General features: G+C 37.8%; 1 protein-coding gene and 1 pseudogene across 1 annotated transcript in view; one reads left to right on the top strand and one right to left on the bottom strand.

Moving 5' to 3' along the window:
* Positions 1–24,157, bottom strand: part of DPH6 (diphthamine biosynthesis 6) — a 172,699-nt gene that overhangs the window by 27,477 nt on the left and 121,065 nt on the right. The window contains exon 6 of the mRNA XM_070405331.1: positions 8,093–8,154. Coding sequence (XP_070261432.1) covers positions 8,093–8,154 — 62 coding nt within the window. The remainder of the gene's footprint in view (positions 1–8,092; positions 8,155–24,157) is intronic.
* On the top strand, positions 10,766–13,395 carry LOC139003447 (oxysterol-binding protein-related protein 8 pseudogene; annotated as a pseudogene).

Raw genomic sequence — 24,157 nt, 5'->3', positions numbered from 1 at the left:
TAGATTTAGTTATGTGGAAAAATAAGTATTGTTTAACATAGGAAAAAAAGACAAATTGTATGTATAGTTGAACCTAGTTATGTAAATAAAACATGTATAAGTATTTAACTCTGTAAATTAGAAGAACAAGGAACTCTCAGGAAAGAATCCATTATGGAATATACCAACATGTTAGCAGTTCATGGGGCAAAAGAACTATGTTTTTTTTTATTTGCTTCCCTACTCTTTATCATATCTCAAATTTTCAGCAATAGGCAAGTATTTCTATGTTATTTTTAAAAAACTGCCATTTATCTCTATTCCATATTCCATTTTTTTCTTTATCACAGGCAAACATTTAAAAGTATTTAATGTGTATCTTCTATCTATGCCCTTGCAAATGTATTATTATATTGTGCGCCTATAGTTTTAATTTATTTTAATGTTGATTTTATTCATTCAGCATTTTGCTGTTGTATGCACATTGAATATATTTTTCTAACTACAGACTTGTCTTTCATAATGGGAACCTATCACATTTTAACTACTGACTCCTCCAGAAATAGACATTCATATTGCCTCCAACAACCCCAACACCATAAAAAATAACCCTGCAAAGACTATTCTCATTTATGTCCTCTTATGGACTGACAGAATTACTACTTCCAGGAAGACATGGATATTTAATCTAGGCACTGCAATATTGCCCTTCACAATAGTAGTAACAATCTATATTCTTAGAGGGGTTGTATAAATCACCACCTGCCAACAGTTGGCATTATCTTTCTCATTTGTGCCAAACTAGTACAAAGTAACATCTCACTGTTGCTTTAACTTGTATTTCTCTGAATGCTGAATCAGTTTGAGCATCTCTCAATATCCATATTAGCTTAGGGGACATTCTTTATCTGCATAGTGGTTCTCCATAGCCTTTGTCACTTTTCTGGTAGAATTGCTATCTTACATCTTGAAATATACCAGTTAATAATTCCTTGAGAGTTTTAAATATTATTCTAATTGTAGTATCTAACATTTTTTTCTATATATTTTACAGAGATGAAAAGTTTCAGAATTATTCTTTACTAATGGAAAATTTTATTTATAATAGTAAACGTTGCTAACTTTTATTGAACACTTAGAATGTGCCAGATACTGAGCTAAGCACCTTACATATCATTCCATTGTTATTACTTCCATTTCAGGTAAGCGGTAGAATTAGTATTTGTACCTGGGCTCCTGGGTACAGAGGTAACTTACATCTGACCCCATGGGGTCTGAATGAACTATGGAAAGGACTCTTGCCTAAAGGTATCACCTTCCATTCACCACCCCTGCCACGAACTTCTGTGATTCTCACAATTAAGTATTCATTTCTGCCATACCAGCATAATTTACAATAGCTAAGATTTGGAAACAGCCTAAATGCCCATCAGCAGGTGAGTGGATTCAAAAACTGTGGTACATCTACACAATGGAATACTATGCTGCTGTAAAAAGGAAGGAACTCTTACCATTTGCAGCAGCATGGATGGACCTGGAGTGCATTATGCTAAGCAAAATAAGCAGGTCAGAGAAAGGTAAATATCACATGATCTCACTCATTTGTGGATTATAATGAACAACATAAACTGATGAACAAAAATAGATCCAGAAACACAGAAGCATCAAATAGATGGACCAACCACAGAAGGAAGGCAGGGGAATGGGGGTGGAGGGGTTAAGAGATCAACCAAAGGACTTGTATGCATGCATATAAGCATAACCCATGAACACAGACAGTAGGAGGGTGAGGGCATGTGCTGGGGGTGGGACTAGCCGGGAAGAGGTCAATGGGGGAAAAAGGAGATATATGTAATACTTTAAACAATAAAGAATTTAAAAAAATATTCATTTCTGCAAGAAAAATCATTATAATATGCAAAATCCTCTTAAAAATATTAACTCTTAGACACACTATAGCAAAGGGTTAATATATTAGCTAAATTGAATTACTATATTAAAAAGTCATGTCAACCCACATTATACAAGAGATACATGAGAAGTGGCTCAGGAGATCTGAGGCAGGTGAACAAAACGGGTCCCTCTTTCTCTGCCACCCCATACAAGTCTATAGATTGTCTGTTTCCTCCCACTAATCTTTTGGATTCCTTGACATCTTTAGGAGAGTTGAGTCAACAAATTGAAAAATAAATATGGATTTGATCTTTTATGTCAATTAATGAGGTTAATACCATTATTCATAAAGACAAGGAGATATAGGCATTCCTTAAAATCTGATTTGTCTTAGGCAATAATACAGAAAATAGAATCTAAGACAATAAGTTAAAAAATACCCTCTATAGGCAGAAAGAACATAGTGTTTGACTGATGATTCATTTGCTTTTATATTAGAACTGGAGGTCTGGTGCACAAAATTCATGCACTTGGGTGGGGGGGTCTCTCAGCCCAGCCTGCACCCTCTTGTAGTCAGGGAGTTTGTAGGGAGGGGGCCTTAGCTGTCAGTTGGACATTCTTAGCAGTAAATTTGCATATTAGCCTTTTATGCCTGCAGGATCGGGCTGAAACCAGCTCTCTGACATCCCCCCAGGGGTCCTGGATTGTGAGAGGGTGCAGGCCAGCCCAAGGGGTCTCACTGGTGTATGATCAGTTCCAGGGAGGGACTGCGGGAGGGCTCCAGGGTATGTCTGTCCTATTTCACTCAGTCCCAATTGGCTGGGCCCCAGCAGCATGCTAGCCTATTGGTCGGAGCGTCAGCCCCCTGGTAGTCAGTGCATGTCATAGCAACTGGTCGACTTTCTGTCCCCTGGTGGTCAGTGTACATCATAGCGAGTGGTTGAGCGGCCTTAGTATATCATTAGCATATTACGCTTTGATTGGTTGAATGGACGACTGAACACTTAGCATATTAGGTTTTTATTTTATAGGATCATTGTTCTCTTGGTATGTCAAGCAATTGATTGAGTTTCCTTTGTGATATATGCAAAAATGAAGGGAAAAAAGAAGAGGACAAAAAACTTGGGTAGTCTGAATGACAATCTTGGTTGTGTAAGATAACTGCTGTGAAAATGGTGAGAAACAAATTGCTAACTAAAAATGTATTAAGAACTCATTTTATGGTGAGCTCGTGGACACACAGATTAGACTAAGGAGAAGCCAGAGAAAAAGACACTCAGATAACTATTGAGGGGGAAAAATCCTTAAAATGTAAATTACCCGTCAATATTCATTCATCTCGTTAGAGAAATTTTTACCATCCTGAAAAGATATTTGCCGAAATAAGCAAAAATAAGCACAGCTAAATTCTATGGTAAAATTTCTTCAAATATTACTTCCATTTTTCCCTCTCTCTTCTCCACTCCTGCAGTTCCAATTATATGTGTGATAAATTTCTCTCCCTTACATCTGTTATAATCTTTTCTTGATTTTCCATCCTGTATTCTCTGTGCTTCAGTCTGGACATTTTATATTACCTATTCTTTCAATTCTTAACTGTTTATACAACTGTATTAACTATACTGGTAACCCCATGTATTGTACTAGTATTCTTAATTTCAGGCATTCTATTTTTAAGTTCTAGAATTCAATTGGATTATTTTATATAAATTCAAACTCTCCCCTAAAATAGTTCATAGGCACTTTAAAGTCTAAATCTGATAATTGGATTAAATGAATATTCTCTGAGACTCTTTCTATTGTATGTCTTTCTCTGTTTTGGTTATCTCATCGGGTCTCCTGATATGGTTGGTAATTAAAAAAGAATAAATTTACTGGCTTGGTAATTTTTGACTGCCTTTAGAAACTGTACGTGAAATCTTTTAGAGATAATCTGAGGCTTTGAACCACCTTATCGTTCTTAGGAAAGAAATAGGCAGTAAGAGTAGGGTCAGATTTCTTTAATTCAGTCTAGGATTGATATGATTCAAAGTTGGATGTAAGTATTTGCAAGAACTGGACTGTTTCCAGTTTGCCTTAACTTGTAGGGTGCAGCCTATTTAAGAGTCCAACTGGAAACCTGCAGAGCTGGCCAGGTCCACTCTGCTTCGGTTTGCCCTGAATTCTGATTTTTGTCTCCACAATCTATTAAGCCAATGAAAGCCCTACTCAGCTTCTCAGCTGAAGTTTTCTCCTCAACTTCTTGGCATCCCTGCATTATTTTTTTAATCAGAAAGTTCCTTAATGGGAAATGAGACCACAGTCAGAACTTTCATCCTCTCTGGAATTTTGATAATTCAAATTATCTCAGTTTTTATCATTCCTTAATGCCTTCCAATATTACTTTTGTTTTAATTTCATACAACTTTTCTAGTTGTTTGTATTGAGTTTGTCTGATGCAAGTTATCCCATCAAAGCTGAAAATATCTATTAAAAATATATATCCTCTGACCCAGCATTTCCATTCTAGGATCTTATCCTATAGAAAAGCTCATACATGGCCCCAAAACATATGTATAATAATGTTCATCTAGCGTTATTTGTAATAGTAAAAGACATAAAAGATACCACTAAAGAATGAAGACCATCAATAAAAAACAGGTTCAATATATTATCCACGTAATAGAACACAATGTCGTTGTGGAAACAAATGACCTGGATTTTTAATGTGTTAAAGTGGAGGATGAAAAATAATGTGCATATTATATTCCAATTTAGGTAAAACTGGATAAACACATGCATATATATTTACATATGCAAAAATGGTTTTGAAGAGATATATTAGAATACAAAAGAGTGGTTGATCTGAAAAAGAACAGAAAACTGGGGTTTTTGATTCAGTGGAAGATTTTTCATTATTTTAAAGTGGTAGAATTCACTTTTTACATAGTGCATGCCTGAATTTTATAATAAACATGATTTAAGAGAAAAATAAAATACAAGAGAAGTGCTACATACAAGCAAAGAAGAAAATGGCAGTTCAAAGGAGGCTTACTTAAGCAAGAAAACCTCACAGTATTAATTGCTGAGTTTAGACTTTAAGGGAAGACTGGATTTAGTGAAGTGAAGGAGAGATAAAGCATGCAGAGAAGAGAAGTGGACCATGGAAGTAGAAGGGGATACACACTCTAGGGAAACCATCAACAGCTCTAAATTGATGAAGGATAGGGTGGATGTAGGAGACTGGCTGTCTTACAAGCTTAACTTTCCCCAAAGACAGACTGTGCCATGTTAAGGAGTTTGCATTTTGTTTTGAGGCAATAGGGAAAGACTCACAGTTTATAAGGAAAGTAATATGAACAGATTTGTATTTCATATATATTATGATAGCAGTACTATGAACAATGGATTGACAAGGGGTAAGGTAGGTGGGAGATAGAGTTAAGCTATAAGATTGCTGCAATATAGTACTTGTCTTTCTCTAAGTGGCTTATTTTACTTAGCATAATGCTCTCTAGGTCCATCCAGGCTGTGGCAAAGGGTAAGATATCCTTCCTTTTAAAGGTTGAGTAGTATTCCATTATATAAAGGTACAACAGCTTTTTTATCCACTCATTTATACTGATGGACACTTGGGCTGCTTCCAAATTTTGGCTATTGTAAATAATGCTGCAAGTATCATATAATTTGACTCATATGTGGAATCTAATGAACAAAATTAACAAATAAAATAGCAACAGAGTCATAAACAGAGAACAGACTGACAGTGGTCAGAGGGGAGAGGGGTTGTGGGCTGAGTGTAAAATGAAAAGGGATTAATTAAAGAAAAATAATCCATAGATACATACAACAGTAGGGTGATTACCAAGGGAAAGAGGGGTACAGGAAGGTCCAAGAGGGAATAGGGGGGATAAGTGGTGATGGAGGAGATGTGACTTGAGGTGGTGAACACACAATACAATATACAGATGATGCACTGTAGAATTGTATACCTCAAACCTACATAATTTTATTAACTAATGTCACCTCAATACATTTGAAAAAAAAGCAAAAAAAAGAGAAAAAAGAAAAAAGATTGCTGCAATAACCTAGGACAGACCCTAATGCAGTGACAATAAGGATTAAAAGAGACAGATAATAAGATAGTAAGATGATAGAATTAAAAGAACTTGGAGCCCTATCAATATATATAAAAGCCTAAGTGACATTACAACCAGTCTCTATGATAACACACTGACCAGCAGGGGTAGACACTCAATGCAGGAGCTGCCCTCTGGTGGTCAATGTGCTCCCACAGCCAACTTCTCGCTGCTGGCCAACCTCCCACAGTCCCTCCCCCTGGCCATCCGGCCTCAACTGGCCCCGATCCGGTCTGGGAGAGACAGCCCTGATCAGCCCCAGTCACCGGCCAGGCTGAGGGACCCCACCAGTGCATGAATTTGTGCACCAGGCCTCTAGTTCATAAATAATGGAATATGTAAAATCATTTATTACAATTCACTTTTTTTGGCTTAGACAACTGAGTAGGCAACGGGACCCCTCACTGCCAGGAAAGAAATGTTCAGTTCTGCAGTCAAGGTTGAGGTGCTTAAGGACATCTAAGACAGGACGGTGCTAATACATGCCTGGAGCACATGAGAAATGGAAGAACAGACTTAATTGGCGTAAGAAAAAAATTGGCAGTTGAAGTCCTGGGGATACTAACATTACCACAGGAGGAAGGCTATGGACGGAACCATAACATGTAAGGGGTGAAATATATATGGTAAGCCCCACAAGTAAGCTAAGGAAGTACTCAGAAGGTGTAGGAGTATATGGCATCATAGAAGCCAATGGACGACAGTTTCAAGAAGGTATACCCTCTTTCAGAGAAGTCTAGAAAGGCAGGGCCTCAAATGTGTTACTGATACTGAGGAACAAGAAGATGATATACTTGATCACTGTTTTAGAATTTCCTAGTGCTTGTTTAGAGATGTGAACATAGATACAATGCTGGCCATAAAGCAAATCGCCCTAGGAAGAGTCTAATCAGAGGGGCATGGAAAGTAACCATGCCCATTAGATAGACTTAAATAAATGAACACCAACTTGTCTAGAAATCAAATATAATTTGTCATAATTATATAATCATTTCATGTTTATTTTAATCTTTACTATTTGCCTAGAACATATTAGGTCCTTAATAATGCTTAATGAAAGAAAGAATGAATTAGCATCTTAGGAATTTCTAAGCATTTGGTACATATTGATAAACTACAAAATAATCAAATATAAATAACTCAAAGAAAATGTGAAAGCCATAAAGTTAATGAAGAGTGTAACTGCCGACAGTTCACATCACAGCAATGGTATTAACAATGCTGATGAATTAAGAGTATGGGAGGGAAAATGATAACATTAAAGGAGATCATAAAAGTTCTTTCATAAAAATAGGGTGATTTTCTTTTTTCCATCATGATTGTGGAATAAAAAACTCTGATAATTATACTATTCTCATTCATGAAACACTAACATACTAATCATAACATTTGCCCCAAAACTCTAGTAAAATACAGGGTGGGAAAAAGTAGGTTTATAGTTGTAGCACAAATAAATAATACAATAATTAATAAATAATAATATAAAAATAAATTCTGTTTTGCATACTCACAACTAAAAACCTACTTTTACCCACCTCTGCATAACACAGTTAATAGAAAAGAGTGAAAATAACTGAATTTTTCTTTAATGTTTAGAACACATTTAGGATTTGACAACAATAATGGCTAAGCAATTGTAACTTGAAAACTTGGGGAACTTATTTACTACTCTGTAAATTAATTTTCTAATTGGTAAAAGAGAAGAGGTTAAAGTAGATATTCTTTAAAGGAAGTTTCTACTCACATTTCTGATGAAAAAACATCTAATCACAAAGATTATCAGATACTTATGAGTATAGGACTTTTTGTATAGCCTAACATGTCCATTTCAATAAAAGTAAACTTTCTGATAGAACAATTTCCTTTTATATACAGCTTACTTTTTTACTTAGGCCAACAAGCTGGTAATAATTTCTATAATTAATTTTAGACATTTTAATACCCATTAGAACTTTAAGGTTTTCATAAAAATGTATCATGAATAAATCTGAGTTTTTCTAAATTTAATTTGATTTCATAGTTACAACATAGCATTATTTGTTCCACTCTTTAGATACCTACAGATGCCTACACTTTGAGAAACTTGTAGTATAAATTCTTACCTCTAAGAGATGAGGCTCCATTTGATCCAGGGTTTTTCCAAGATGCTTATCTGGACTTAAACCTGCCAAGAAAGTTTACAATTTTTAAAATAAATGTCTGAGTAAAAGTTTAAAGACTTATCTCCTTCCCCCAACCCCTCCTCACTTGGAAACCAGTATGTGTGTATTTTAAATTGACCCTAAAATAAAATGTACTTTGCTAATATATACTTTTATTACCTTTCAATAACTGTTTTTCTTGTTCCTGAAAAATGTTTTCTTCCAATTCATTTCAATTACATTGTGACAACTACCAGATTCACTGTTTCAATTCCCCCCCCCCCCCCTTTTTAGGAATTGTATGTAATTAGGACAGACAAAAACAAGTATCATTTCAAAAATATAAAATTTAAAACCTTGATATTTTAATTTTTATTCCTCTTTACTATTATTTATATTTTAAATTGTATTTATTAAATTGATTAGGGTGACACTGGTCAACATGAACATGTAAGTTTCATGTGTGGATTTCTATGTTACAAGATCTGTATATTGCACCCTGTGTCCACCACTCAGAGTCAAATCTTCTCTTGTCACCTCATATTAGGATCCCCTACTCTCCCCACCCCTTTCCCTCTGACAACCACCACTCTGCTGTTTGTGTTCATAAGTTTCAGTTTTATATACCACATGAATGAAAATATGGTTCTTAGCTTTTTCTATCTGACTTATTTCACTTAGCATAATGTTCTCAAGGTCCATCCATGTTGTTGCAAATGATGCTATTTCATTCTTTCTTATGGCTGAGTAGTATTCCATTGTGTCTATGTACCACATCTTCTTTACCCAGTCCTCTATCACAGGGCACTTTGGTTATTTCCATGTTTTGACCACCGTGAAAATGCTACAATGAATATAGGGGTGCATATATCTTTGCGAATTCATGATTTGGGGTTTTTCGGGTATCTACCCAGGAGAGGGGTTGCTGAGTCATATGGTAGCTCTATTCTTAATTTTTTTAGGAATTGCCAGATTGCTTTCCATAGTGGTTGTACCAATCTATGTTCTCACCAGCAGTGAATGAGATTTCCTTTTTTTCTACAACCTCTCCAACACTTGTTATTGCTTGTTTTGTTGATACTGGTCATTCTAACAGGTGTAAGATGGTATCTCATTGTAACTTTGACTTGCATTTCCCTAACTGCCAGTGAGGTTGAATATTTTTTTCCATATATCTATTGGCTAGTTGTATATCTTTTTTGGGAGAGGTGTATTTTCAGGTCCTCTGCCCACTTTTTGATTGGATTGTTTGTTTGATTGGTGTTAAGTTTTACAAGTTCTCTACATGTTTTTAATTTTATTTTTTAACTCATGGACAACAGTGAGAATTTTCTGATTCATACCTATTTTATCTGAACTTCAAACATCTTACTTAGAGAATAAATAGAAAATAGAAGAGTGGTAGACTGGTAGGCTTGTCTAGTTAATTCACCATATAAAAGGCTAAGTGACTGACCATACGTCCGCCCGACCGGCCGGTACATATGATGCGCACTGGCAATTTAAAAATAAATGTTGACTCCCACATGTGCGATACATATAAAGCTCTTGCTGGTGCCAATGGCACGCGTGTGTTTCTCGAAACTGAAGTATTAACAGGATCTGCGGAAGGAGAGGTTGTTCTGATTTCAAGAATTGATTTGTCCCCATCTGACACTGGCCTCCCATTTAAATTAATTCAAAGACAGTTTCGTGTGATGCCAGCATTTGCGATGACTATTAATAATTCACAAGCACAAACACTAGACAGAGTAGGAATATTCCTACCTGAACCTGTTTTCTGACATCGTCAGTTATATGTTGCTTTCTCTAGAGTTTGAAGAGCGTGTGATGTTAAAGTTGTAAAAACTTCATCACAAGGGTAATTAGTCAAGCACTCTGAAAGTGTTTTTACTCTTAATGTGGTATACAGGGAGATACTGAATAAGTTTAATCAATTTATCAGTTATTGTTTTTATCACTGTTGTTTTTAAATCATGTTTTTTTTTATGTCATGTTTTTATATCATGTCTTTGTTGTTGTTTTATCATGTTGTTATTGTTTATTTATTAATCAATTTATATATTATTTTCATATACATTTTACTAATTTTCTTTCAACTCTGACACTTCTATTATAGAGAAAGGGTGAATAGCAATATTAAAATATTTCTTCTAATTTAATTTCCTTTCATTGTGCATGGATCCATGCACCAGGCCACTAGTAGCATATAAACACAAATAGTTGTATTGTCAAATTAATATTTCACTTTGATGACCACTTCTGTGACAAAGTATTTTCCAAGTAAAGACAGAGACAACACTGAAAAATCATTATGTATCAATAGCACGTGCATAGTCTCCTAAAGATGTTGAACCAGTGGCTTTTGCAGTGGCAGCAGCCACCACTAATACAGGACAAACAGAGGGGAGGGGAGGGCTGGAGTTCCCGCCCTGGCCCCCACTGGAGGTTGGAGCCTGCAGTCCCTCCACAGTGGTAATACTGAGCCCTGGGCCTGGGCTCTGACCAGGCGCATGCAGGGCACCAGAACGGACTCCCAATGCCTGGCCAATCCAGGGGCTCCACACTGGATTTCCAGATTCACAAGATGGCTAACATTATGGAAAGAGAAGTATAACCTTATCTTCTTTCACTATGGGGGTAGGTTTGGCAGATGGAGAAGACCGAACTTCGATCTTGCCACATTTATAAGTTGCTGAAGTTTAAGAGATGCTTCCTGGTGATAGCAAAGATGTCGTTGGACCACAACTGTGAAGAATCTCAACTTCTGACACCAGGAAAGATGAGTTAGTGCCAGAGGAAAGAAGTTTATCCAACCCAACCAAAGATTTGTATCAGCAATTTTTAAGTCCAGCAAATCCTCATAGCCACGGTTTTGAAAGAGGAAAGGAAGACATTTCTCAAAATAAAAATGCTTCTTCTCTTTCTATGTCAAAAGCAAGTCTGAATCTAAACTTCAAAATGACTTGGAGAAGGGCAGTTCAGCTTCAAGCAAGCTCACTAAAAAAGAATACTGTATCTCAAGGTGGGAAAAAATTTTACCGAGAAGAAAAGAGCCGGGAAGGAGTTACTCAGTACAATCACAGACCCTTCGGTTACTGCTATGGCTGATTGGCTGAAGATTCGTGGTGCTTTAAAGAGCTGGGCCAAGGTTGGTGTGTGCTGAAACCCAGGTGCTACTGATTTATAAAGCCCCCCCAAAATGGTCAATAGGTAGGAACAGTCCTTCTGAATGCCTGTGAAATCGTTGAGCATCCATCAATAAAAGGATGTCTTTTGTTTCAAAATTTTTCATCCTTTGGAGCAGTTTATTTGGGTGGTAAAGGGTCCAAAAGGTGAAGAAGTTGGATTCATAACTCAGCCCTTTCCTAGCAGGATCATCTGAGCTACTTTGGAGTCAGATGGAAGGTCCTGAACAGATGTTTTGGAGTTGGCTTTGAAATGTCCTAGTCTTCTTAAACATACAATGACCAGGGAAGGAAAGGAACATGAATTGAGCATTTCATCAGAGAGCACACATGTGACTTTATATCACTTATTACATGCTAACAATCTCCACAGTTGCGACAATTTCTAGTTAAATGATAGTGAAATTGAACAACAGCATTTTGAGGACCAAGATATGTATTCTGAGAAATTCAATAAAGAAAATGACCAAGAGCATGATGTGCCTGACAATGAGGTGATAGGGAAAAGCGAAGAAAGTGACACAGATACATCAGAAGGCAAGATGACACATATATCAAACTTGAGCCTCTTGAGCCTTTAAAGGAGACCACCTACACTGAGCAGAGCCATGAGGGACTCAGAGGGGAGGTGAGGTCTCTCAAATAGCAACGGTGACTGAAGAACACCAAAGCCTTATCTAGGCACTGCTGAGAAGTCCGTCCTGGCATGAACCTGTCCTACATTTATTTTGTCCTACATTCTTTTGTGAATAAACTTTCATATGACTACTGTCATGCAGATTTCCTACTGAAGCTGCTTTTGAAGAAAATCTTATTTCTGTTTGAAGAAAGTAGTGAAATGGTATTTGTCAGGATTCTATAAAAGACCAAAGGGACTGAACCTTATCATCATACACTTGGTGAGACTTTCAGTCATTTGTGGATTCATTCAGAACAAACAGCAAAACTTTTTATACTGCTGAACAGGTGTCCCACCACTACCTGCCTTTTATGTTAGTACTGAAAGGATGGGTTTTGCCTCAGTGGTAGTATCCTGGCTTAGTCCAAGTTCTATGGAAACTCATTATCTTCAATATTAGATGCAGAAGCACAATTAACTTTCTTGAATAGAGGTGAAGATTATGCAATAATAATGCCATATGCTCACTGTAAAGGAATTATTTGCACATAGTGACACAGGAGCTTGGTGGAACAATCAATATTACATGTCAAAAAAACTAGATACTGTGCAATTCTTGAATTTAAACTAAAGCCATTTCTAGGTAGTTGTGAGTGCCTGTGTTAATCAGATAGTAGGGAAACTTAAACTGGGAAAGGAAGTCTTAGCTACTCTGGAAGGCCATTGGGATAGTGAAGTTTTTACGAATGACAAAAAGACTGATAATTCAGAGGTTTTCTGGTACCTAACACCAGATGTTAAGCAATGGAGGTTAATAAGGCACATTGTAAAACTGGAAGAGCAGGGAGACTGAAGCAGTGAAACTCTGGCAGCAAGTCACTAGAGCCAGAAATGCAAAAGACCAAACAGCAGCTACTCTACAGAAGTAAGTTTCAGAGGAAGCTCAAAGACAATCTGCCAGAGATTGGAAAACAAAAATGAAGAGTGGACCTACAAGTTACTTGAACTTGATCAACACACGGGAGAATGGCCTTACAAGTTTGCAGATACTTGACCATGGGACTCACTTAATGGTATGATACAGCTAGAAAAAGATGGTGCTATCCAGACCAAAATGAAACACTGCACTCCATGGTTAATGTCCCAAAAATGAAACATAAGCCAACCAGGCAACAGAAGAAAGTGGCAAAAGGCTATTCGTCCACAGACCCTGATATACAGGATTCATCCAGAAGTAAAGCCCAATCAGTAAAACCAAGTACAAGAAAGAAAGGGGTTGAATTGGGGGACAGTCAAAATTCCACTGAATCTATAAACACAGGAAGAAATGATGGCTCTTTGAAATAATTTCGTTTCAAATACATCTGCCCCTGGATTATTTTCTGCAACACAAAGCCTACTTCATCGTTTTCCTCCCCATTTTGCTTCAAGTCATAATAAACTTCATATTTAAATAGTTCTTTACAGTTGAATCAATGAATTTGAATAATCAGATTCGGCCTGGGACCAATGTTCGAGTTGGCTTGATCTTTATTAAAACCTCACATAGAGATATTATCCTTTCCCTGCCCAAGGTCATAATGCTAGTCTTTTATATTTTCTTTTCAGTTTTAAATGTTGCTATTCACATTTCAATCTTTAATCCAAGTAGAATTTACTTTTAGCTATATATGGAGTATTATAACGGTCTCTCTTGTTTATGTATAATAACTACTGTTGGTGGAATCCCTTCCCTACTGAGGTACTGATGTACATGCCATCTCTGCCAAACACAGAGTTGGCATTCATAAGTCTGTGTCACGTCACCTATAATTTACTTTATACTATTTCAGTATCACCAGTGCAATATACAAGTGTCTGTTTAATCTATTAGACATGGTTAATTGGCCAGTAACAGACTTTTTTAAGAACCCATAATTCTGGAGGCTACAACTCCTAGTTATCTTTATCTTAGACTAGAGGCCCGGTGCACGAAATTCATACACAGGTACGGTCCCTAGGTCTGGCCTGCGATCAGGGACATCTTCCCCGGCTGCCAGCAGCTAGCCCCACCCCCCACTGTCATCAACACACAGTTCCCCATTTGCCATTGGGTGATTGGAGCCTGCTGTCTGGGGGGCGGGGGGGAGGTACTGAGAGATCGGCTGTTCCTGCCCACTCGCCAGCCCCTGCCCCTGCCACAGGGGTGTGGGGTGACTGGTGGGGTGGGGGCCTTGATCTGGTGCCGCCCACGTCCCCCGCCACCCAGTCCCAGTTCCCCGTTTGCCATCAGACAATGGGAGCCTGCTGGCTGGGGAAAGGAACCGAGAGGTGTTCAGTGTGCCTCAGAGTGATTGGTTGAGCAGTTGTTCTACTGTTAGGGTCAATTTACATATTACCCTTTTATTATATAGGACTAGAGGCCCAGTGAATGAAATGTGTGCACGGGGATGCGGGGGGGTGGAGGGTGTGTGTCCCTCAACCCAGCCTGCACCCTCTCCAATCTGGAACACCTCGAGGGATGTCTGACTGCTTGTGGGATCGGGCCTAAACGGGCAGTCGGACATCCCTCTCATAATCCAGGACTGCTGGCTCCCAACCACTCACCTGCCTGCCTGCCTGATCACCTCTGAACCACTCCCCTGCCAGCCTGATTGATGCCTAACTGCTCCCCTGCCAGCCTAATTGCCCCCAAATGCCCTCCCCTGCTGGCCTAGTCACCCCCAACTGCCCTTCTCTGCAGGCCTGGTTGCCCCCAACTACACTCCCCTGCAGGGCTGGTCCCTCCCAACTGCCCTCCCCTGAAGGGCTGGTCCCCCCCAACTGCCCTCCCCTGCTGGCCTGTTTGCCCCCAACTGCCCTCCCCTGCAGGCCTGGTCACCCCCGACTGCCCTCCCCTGCAGGGCTGGTCCCCCCCAACTGCCCTCCCCTGCCAGCCATCTTGTGTCCACATGGGGTGGCCATCTTGTGTGTTGGAGTGATGGTCAATTTGCATGTTACTCTTTTATTAGATAGGATAGGCAAGAGAAAGTTTGCTAATTAACCTAAAGGCAGTTAGAAATTACTTTTCCTTGTGAAATTTATTTATTTAAGAAAACAAATTATATAGTACTTACTATGTACAAGGCACTGTTTTAAGTGCTCTATAAATATTAACTAATTGAATTCTCAAAACAACCCAATAAGTAAGTACTATTATGATCCTCATTTAACACAGGAGAAAATTGAGGCATTGAGAAGTTCAGTGATTCTCGAAAGTCATCCACTACCAAGAAATAAAATCAGAATTCAAACCCAGGCAGTCTGGCTGTGGAGCCCAAGCATTTAATACCATACTATGCTGTTTTTTTATGCTGGGTTAAGGATGTTTCCATCTGTACATCACTTGTTAAGATTTGTTTATTGTTTTTATGATTATACTAGTAACCTTGCGCATGAATCTGTGTGCCAGTAGCTCTCTGCAGGGACTGGCTGCTCCGCGCCCGCTGCCCAGAGGCTCTCCATGGCCCAGAGGTCCATCCCGGGGTGGAACTCTTGCCTTGTCTCCATGGCAACAAAGCAAGCATTTTGCCAGGCCGCTCACACTGCCCGCTCTCAGTGGCCACCACCTCAGGACTGGGGAACTCTGGCAGGGCTGAGAGGACTGGCTGCCACCATCTTTGTGATGGAGTGATGGTTAATTTGCATATTACCCTTTTATTAGATAGGATTTGTTAAGTATGCTTAGAGCATGAACAAAGACCACATTTTATATAAGTACTTTGTCCATATCTACTGAGATACATTTCCCCAACATTTTCATCAATTCCAAATCTTATTAAATTTAAAACTTTTGCCATTCGGATAAAAATATTGGTATTTATCTCATTAGTATTTTTATTTGCATATCTTTACTTTTGTATGATTGAGGTTGAACATGTTTTTTCAGACATTTATGGCCAGATTTATAATCTTTTTTTACTGTAAATTTATTTATTTCATATTTTGACCATTTTTCTAATTGACTATCCATCCTTTTTTATTAATATTGAAACACTTCTAAACCAAGGCCATTCGTCCTGTGCTTATCAACAGTGTTTTTTTCCTAGGGTTTGTCATTCATTTTATGAATTTTCTTATTGCAGAATACTTTATTGGTGATTGGTCTTTTATTGATAGATCTTGTCAGGTATTTAACAGTTTTTGGGTCTCATCAAAGTGCCAGCTATTTGTATTGTTTTCAATATTTTCTCCCATTTTAATTTTAAAAATTGTATTCTTACTTTTATCATTTCCTTTCCTGTTTTCTTTCTGTTCACTCAATAGCTCTTTTATTTCTGGTTTTTTGAGTCATTTATATTTACACATTTCTTATTTTTAAATAGAAGAATTTAAGTCCCAATTTAGCTGCAGCCCAGAAGATGTGAAAAGTGGCACGTTTATTATCATTCAGTTTTCAATATTTTGTCATTATTACTGAGTCATGTAGAATTACTCTTGGTCAAAATATGTTTGTTTATTTTCACTATTTTGTGTTGTTTCCTAATTTGACTGCATCATGATCAAGACTGTAGTCTTTATTGTGACACTTTTACAAAATTTAGTTAAGTTCCTTTGTGATTCAGACATAATTGAATTTTATGAATGTTCCATTTGTGCTTGAAAAATGTGTTCTTTATCTGTTGAAAGCAAGATTCTGTACCCAAGAATACAAAACCATAATCACAATTTTTAATTCTGCATTTCAAACCTATGGCCTTATTATAATTTGGTTTCCACAAGTCATCAGTTTCATAAAAGGTGGTAAAATCTTCCATTATAATTTTGGTTTTAATAATCTCTTGTAATTCTGCCAGTTTTGCGTTATTTAATTGACAGCTATATTGTTATGTGTATACAAATTCATAACTTCTAATACTCTTGTTGGGACTATTCCTTTTATCAAGAAGGAGTGACTAACTTTTCACCTCCATATGTGATTTTTATCTTATACTAGAGGCCCGGTGCACAGATTCATGCACCGGTGGGGTCCCTCGGCCTGGCCTGTGCCCTCTCGCAATTTGGAACCCCTCAAGGGATGTTGGACTGCCAGTTTTGGCCCAATCTCCACAGGCCAGGCCAAGGGACGCCACCAGTGCATGAATCTGTGCACTGGGCCTCTAGTATGCATATAAGACCTTTGGTTAATCTCTTTCCACCCTCCCCCCTCCCCTTTTCCTTCTGAAATTCATCAGTCTGTTCCATGCCTGTGTCTGCTCCCTGGTGGTCAGTGCACATTATAGCTACTGGTCGAATGATCTAACGGTCGAGCGGTCGCTTAGGCTTTTATATATATAGATTCTATTTGTCAACATTACAACACCAGCTTTCCTTTGCTAATATATTCCCATTATTTATTCTCAAATTTGTATTTGTTTTAGATTCTTATAAACTACATATAATTGGATTAAAAATATACCCTATTATAAATAATACTCTAAAGAACTGAGATGAACTATTTTACATTATATGTCTGGACCTGTTTCTATCATCTTATTGTAGACTTTGTTACATTAAGTTTTGTATTTTTTTTCTTAGCTAATTTTTGCCTCATATTGGATTGAAAAGGACTTTTGTCTATTTTCTCTATTGTTTAGGAAGCATATATTGTATTTCTACTCTTTCAGTAAGCACTTGTAATTCTTAACATACATTCAAAGCTACAGTATTTTAGTCTAGATGTATTATCTAAAAAGTTATGGTTCTTAGAATATAAATCTAAGAATTTATGTTTAGCATCCCTTTGACCAAGAGAAATGATTATGTTTTGATTAGACACTAAGTAAGCTCCTCAATTTTAGTTGTTATTATTGTGTTAAATTCGAGTTCCATCATTTTGCGCAAGAAAAATTAAGCTTACCAGTATATTTTACAATGTCTATGCTCTCCATTTTCATTCATTTCTCCTAGAATTGAATCTATTTCTCATCTGAAGTCCATTCTTTAGTTTTCACCAAAAATCTGTGAGTGGTAAACTCTTTTAGTCTTGTCATGTCTGATAATGTCCTATTTCACCCTCACCATTATATAATAGTTTAGTTGTAAAATATCACACCTTCAAGCATTAGTTGTTCCTAATGAGATTTATGCTATTTTTATTGCACAGCACCTGATATGCACTTTCAATTACAAAACTTTCTTTAAGCTTAGAATATTTTCAACTATTATATCTGCAAATACTATTTTTTTTGCCCTTTCTTCAATTTTTTTTTCTGAAAAAATCTAATACACAAACATTGTAATTTCCCAATATCCTCCAAATTTTTAAACTGCTCTTTCATTTTGTCCCCCTCTGTCCCTCTGCCTTCTGGGTGAAGTACTTTTTCCTGCTTCACTCATTCCCTCTGACTTAGCTCCTCTAGAGTTTATTCTTTCCACTGAGGTTTTTAAATGTTTCATTCCCCAAATTTCTAATTAGTTACTTTCACATCACACGGTTGCTGTTTCTTTCTGGGTGATTTATTTTTCTAATTGATTGCTTTTTCTTTAATGGGTGTTATGTTTTTCTTTATCTCTTTGAGGTTCTCCCACATATGGGGCACTTTCAGTCTGTTTCCCCACAGGATTATGATCTCCCACCTGTTTGCTTCCTGAAGCTTTGTATTACATCCCACAGCTTCTGTCCTGCTTACTATTGAATGTGTCTTTTCATTTCTAGTTCATAGAGTTGTTTATAATGTTTTCCACCATAGCTATGTCTTTCATACTCTTCCTTCATATATTCATCTATTATTGTCATGGGTTTGGAGTAAAAATTTGGAAAACTTAAAGCATGAATATACAAGGCCAGTATAACTAGATGTCATTTTTTTAGCCTCCCTTCCATTTAATTCCATGATTCCCATATACATATGGGTAACACAACCCACACATATCACATTGAGCTTTCAGGCTCTAGGTTACACATCATTAAAATCATTTTAAAAGTCTTTCATGATTGAATCTAAGAATTTATGGTTTGCATTCTCTACAAGGATCAAGGAGTAAATAAATGGCTGTCTAAAAAGCATGAAAGGGAATTTAAGAGCATACAATGTCTACAGGTGAGCACTGGAAGATCAAACTGGTGATCGTACAATTTTTCTTGCAGTCTTTTAATTCATTGTCGAGTCATCAAATCCCGGTTCTGAACTATTAAGGTAAGAAATAGCTGTTACATCTCATTTCAGAGACAGCTGCATTCGATGATGAATAAAGTAATTTGACTTGCCTTTAGATAAGGGAGTCAGTAAAATATGTAAACTTAAGCCACCCTGGGCACAGTTTTTCCACATGAATCTGTGATCATCATACAAGTACACCTTTGTAAAAATGACAAGTCATTGGAGACCTCATGATCACTGCCCAAATGACATGCATTTCAGATGGAGATCCCTAGCAATTCAAGTACTGTCCTTGAAAAATCAATGGCCTGAAGCCAACCTGATCTGAGATCTCTTCTAAATCAGTTGAAAATATCATACATGGGATGATTATGAGATGATTTTAGTCAGGGATGTGGTAGGAAGATTTTTATTGTATACTAGAGGCCTGATGCATGAAATTCATGCAGGGGTGTCGGGGGTGGGAGAGGATCCCTCAGCCCGGTCTGCACCCTCTCACAATCCAGGACCCCTTGGGCCTAAACCGGCAGTTGGACATCCCTCTCGCAATCTGGGACGCCTCACTCCTAACCACCCGTTGGCTCGCTCCATACTGCTGGGTGCACTGCTCCTTAGTGCTGCCGTGAGCCTGGCTTCTGGCTGAGCAGCACTCCAGCTCCTGCGTTGAGTGTCTGTTCCCTGGTGGTCAGTGCGCGTCATAGCAAACAGTCGTTCTGGTCGTTCCACCATAAGGGTGGCTGGGCTTTTATTATATAGACTAGTAGCCCGGTGCACAAAATTCGTGCACATTGAAAGGGAATTAATTAGAGGAACGTAATTTGGACTCACTAATATCAATAATATGTGAGCGTGAGGCAGTCCGCGTTTCTGAAATTCAAAGACATGAATTTTAGCTATTACTTTGCTAAATAAATGGACTTTACAGATATCCTTTAAAAGAGCATTCAGCTTCATATTAAAAACTCTGGCTACCAAGTCAGGTCTGTCTTCAACTTTTTACCAGAGTTGTAAATTGTTTGCAATATCTGCCCATTTGGGGTTGCATGTCACGGTTATGAATAAATCGGGCTTGCCATACTTCGTTACAATTGCCATAGCATCCTGATATCGCTACTGCATATTTCTGGGACTACCCTCAGAAGATGATGGAAGTATTATCATTTTACCAATCGGCACATTGTCATTTTCAGATCTAGATTTGAGATAATCCATCAAACCACTATATTTTTCAACTCTCAACTTAGATTGGTTTGCTTTGATGAAATTTATCCGATTGGCCTCCATTTTTGAATATGAATCCATGATAAACTGTTGAGTTAATTTTCCTGCATTTAAAATAGGATTGAACGTGTCCCACACAGAGAGATGAAATCCATAATACTGCATTTGTGTGACTCATGTCCTTACATTTTGTCTAGTATTATTGTCGATTACACTGTTGTCTCTGAGTGCAATATCTGCTCCCCAGCCTTTTTTCACCATGTGGAAAAAGAATAGGACATGTCATTGCATCTAATGTAGGAAAGAGGATATTGATTTGTTTCATTTTAGTGGCATTTGGATTATTGGGATCTGGTTTACAATGAATGAGCAAGTCCCTTTCAAAAGGAGGTTCTCCATCTTCATTTCTCAATATGACAGCAACCTTGGTTACACGGGGAGAATTATATCTACCTGGGTCACTGTCACGCTCGTATTTAATCGCCATTGTTATCTCTGTGAGAGCAATACCTTTTTCTGCTGCTTCAGATTGGGCTTCCTTTTCTACCTCATGTAGCATCTTGTATGATTTTGTTAATTCAGTTCTTTCATGCATGACGTTGTTGATGTTGATCATGAGTCTTTCTGAGCGGCCCTGGTTTTCTGGCATTGCCAATCTTTTACTTGTAGCTTCGGCTGTTTCCAAAATTTAGAGTTGAGCAAACTTCCGAGAAACACCATCCAAAGGATGTAAAGTTCCAGTACGGTGATAAACTTGTCCGTGTATTCTAAAACAGTAGGGCCCATATCCTGATGGTGATGCAATATTTGCACCCATGGAAGCAAAAGCAAAAGAACTATTTATGGAACGAATATTTTCCATGAAATTTTTACTGTCAGAATCTTCATTTGTCATTAATCTTTTTAAATATGCCGGGTAATCTGGAAAATGTATATCATTTGGACAGACTTTCCCTTTGCTACAACATCGAGTAAATTTCCCATCGGATTTTTTTCATCAGAGGAATTTAGTGATAGGCAAAATTCACATCGAACAGTCATTCCACCACAACTATGTTCGAGGATTGCACTGTCATGTACTCCATTTTCGCTGAGAAGGCAGTTCCTACCGGTATTGGTAGTACTTGTTGATGACTGTTCTCTAGACATATTCTGCCGTCGCCACCGCCTTCTTTCAACTTCAAAGGCACGTTGGTCTTTAGACATTTTCTGTCGATAACGCTGGTGTTTTTCGGCATCAGAGCGACGTTTTTCCAGTAGCTGGTGTTCAGATACATCCTGTTGCAGGTGCCGCCTACTTTCAAGATCAGACGCACGCTGCTCTGCAGACAGTTTCTGTCGATAACGCCGGCATCTTTCGGCTGCAGAGCTATGTTGCATCAACAGTTGTTCTTTAGACATAGTCCCACCTCTTTACTGTCATGGTCTGAGATGCAGGTGAATGAGAGTGCTGGCTGTCAGGCTGCTGAGAACTGTCTGACCAATGGCTGATTCTGGCTGATTCTGTGGGGGTGGGATTTTCTCCTCCCTGCTGTCAGTTTCCACAGCTGTGATGAGGAAGCTGGGGTGACAGGGAGCTGCGCCCTCAAGCCACCCTCTCTCTCACTCTGCCCTATGTCCAGCAGTCTCCTTCTCTGCCAAGTCCTCCAAACCTCCCGCTCTCCACCAGCAAGGTCCCAGGAGCCCGGGGTGTGGCTAGGCACGGGCGGCCTCAGCTCCCCGACTGGCTAAAGTCTCAAAAGCCTGCAGGCGTGGCTATGGCCTCGCCTCCCAAGGCCAGCGAAGGTCCTGAGAGCCCGTGGGCGTGGCTTGGCATGGCAGGCCTCGCCTCCCGTGATGGCAATGTTCCCGGGAGCCTGCAGCCATGACCACCGTCGCCTCCTGGGGCATCTGACACCTGCGTATGCAAATTAACTGCCATATTTGCTGGGTTAATTTGCATAGTCACTCTGATTGGCTGGTGGGCGTGACTGGTGGGCATGGCTTGAGCGTAGCGGAGGAATGGCTATTTGCATGTTTCTGTTTTATTATATAGGATAAGATTGTGTTTATATTAAAACCCTTTGAGAGACTGAAAAGTTTGTGAAAAAGCCACAATGGTCCATGGCCTTTTTCAATGCAACTCAACTTCAATTTATTCCTGTGCTTGGAAAAGATAGTTCATTTTTAGATTCATTCAATTTAGGTGCCTCCTTTCTAGTGAAGCCTGGGTCATGAATGGACATAAACTGAGCTTCACCAAAACCTAATAGTCTGTTCACTTTACCTCCTGAATTAGTCAGCTATAGTATGTGAGTCTCAATGTATCTATCTTTCTTATGAAAATCTTTATAATTATTGAGATGATTATATTTACTAGTATTGACATAAATATAAATATAAAGAAATATCAATATTAATAAAGACAATTACAATCCATAGGATCCAGGATGATGTTATATTCAGAGTATATTTTAACTCAAATAAATAAAAAAGTTACTTCAAGTTACTAACAAAATTTTCTCAAGTGCAGAAAAATTTTACTGTAGATCCTGACACCTAACCATTTAATCATATCTTATAGACATTCTTTGATGGAAATGGGGTGGGTGAATAAACCCAGAACAAGACCTAGGCACTAGATAACTCAGTGTAGAATTAAGAAATTAATTAAAAGGAAGAACCATAATTTGCAGAGCTGACATCTATTTTACTTTACTTGCATGTATCAATGGGAAGCAATTACAATTCAATTAAAATATTCAATTTTATTACTTTACTGACTGACCTTGAAGTTAATGCCTGTTTTATTTAATTGCATCATCTATGAATAAATGTTAGCCCTACGATGTTATGCCCCATTATTTTCAATGCATATTTCAACTTCTCAACTGAATTATATCAGTTAATTTATTATCTACTGTCATGAAACCAAGTGGAGGTTTATTTCTTCGGGACAGCCGAATATATGATATAGGAGAAACATCACAAAATGTTTGATAATGCTATTTTTAACAGTCAAGTAAAATGAATTGTGTTCACATCTCAACTTTTGTAGCCTAGACTTCTACTGTAAAATCAGTAGGTGTTATTAGAAAAAGTATAATCACTCTGAGAAGTAATTTCCAGTCTGCCTATAATTCCTGATAAATTCAATGGAGACAGGAATGGAATATCCCATGCATTTTGAAGTTAACACACACACACACACACACACACACACACACACACACACACTCTTAATGATCCCTTATTTCTTCCAGGCTCACTGGCCACCAGAACAAGTAGATTCAGTTTAAAAAGTTCTAATGGTTATGTTGGTAAATATAACTTTTTGTTGTTGTTGTTCCCAGACTAGTTGAGCACACTACTATATTGTGATTGAGCATTTAAGAAATACAATGACTAAATTTGTACTTAAAAGAACAGATAAGAAATATTATGTAATCTTTAAAGTAAAAATGAGCTCACATTTTAAAAGATGACTCATTGGGGAAAATTTTTATTTCAGTTTCCAGATTTTTCATTTCTACAATTAGAATACTAAATGCTTATCTATCTTATAGGTTATGTTAGGATTCATCTCAACATGTAACTGGTTTCTGAAATCTATGAACTAGCATTTCGCTTCAGCGTAAGTAATAAAAGAGACACAGGTACTTCATGGATTCACTTTTAAAATGATAGCATCCATGAAATGAATGACCAATAAATCGTATTAAGTATAATTATGCAGTTAATGATAACCAATACTTGCTGGTGATTGCCCAAATGGTCCTTTTATTAAACCTTTAAAAATACCATATAGTTTCACATCTAAAAAAATGAATAAAAAGAAAAAGATATGTTTCAAACAAAAAAAAATTTAAAGGGGAATTTGATATATTTATTTTAGAAATATCTTCCTAATCCTTTTTAG

This window comes from Myotis yumanensis, unplaced genomic scaffold, assembly GCF_028538775.1.
Source record: "Myotis yumanensis isolate MYYU_CA2020_CCGP unplaced genomic scaffold, mMyoYum1.0.hap1 SCAF_1, whole genome shotgun sequence".
NCBI classification, from domain to species: Eukaryota; Metazoa; Chordata; class Mammalia; order Chiroptera; family Vespertilionidae; genus Myotis; species Myotis yumanensis.
The sequence above is the reverse complement of the archived record's forward strand: the minus strand, read 5'-3'. Positions and strand labels throughout refer to the sequence as shown.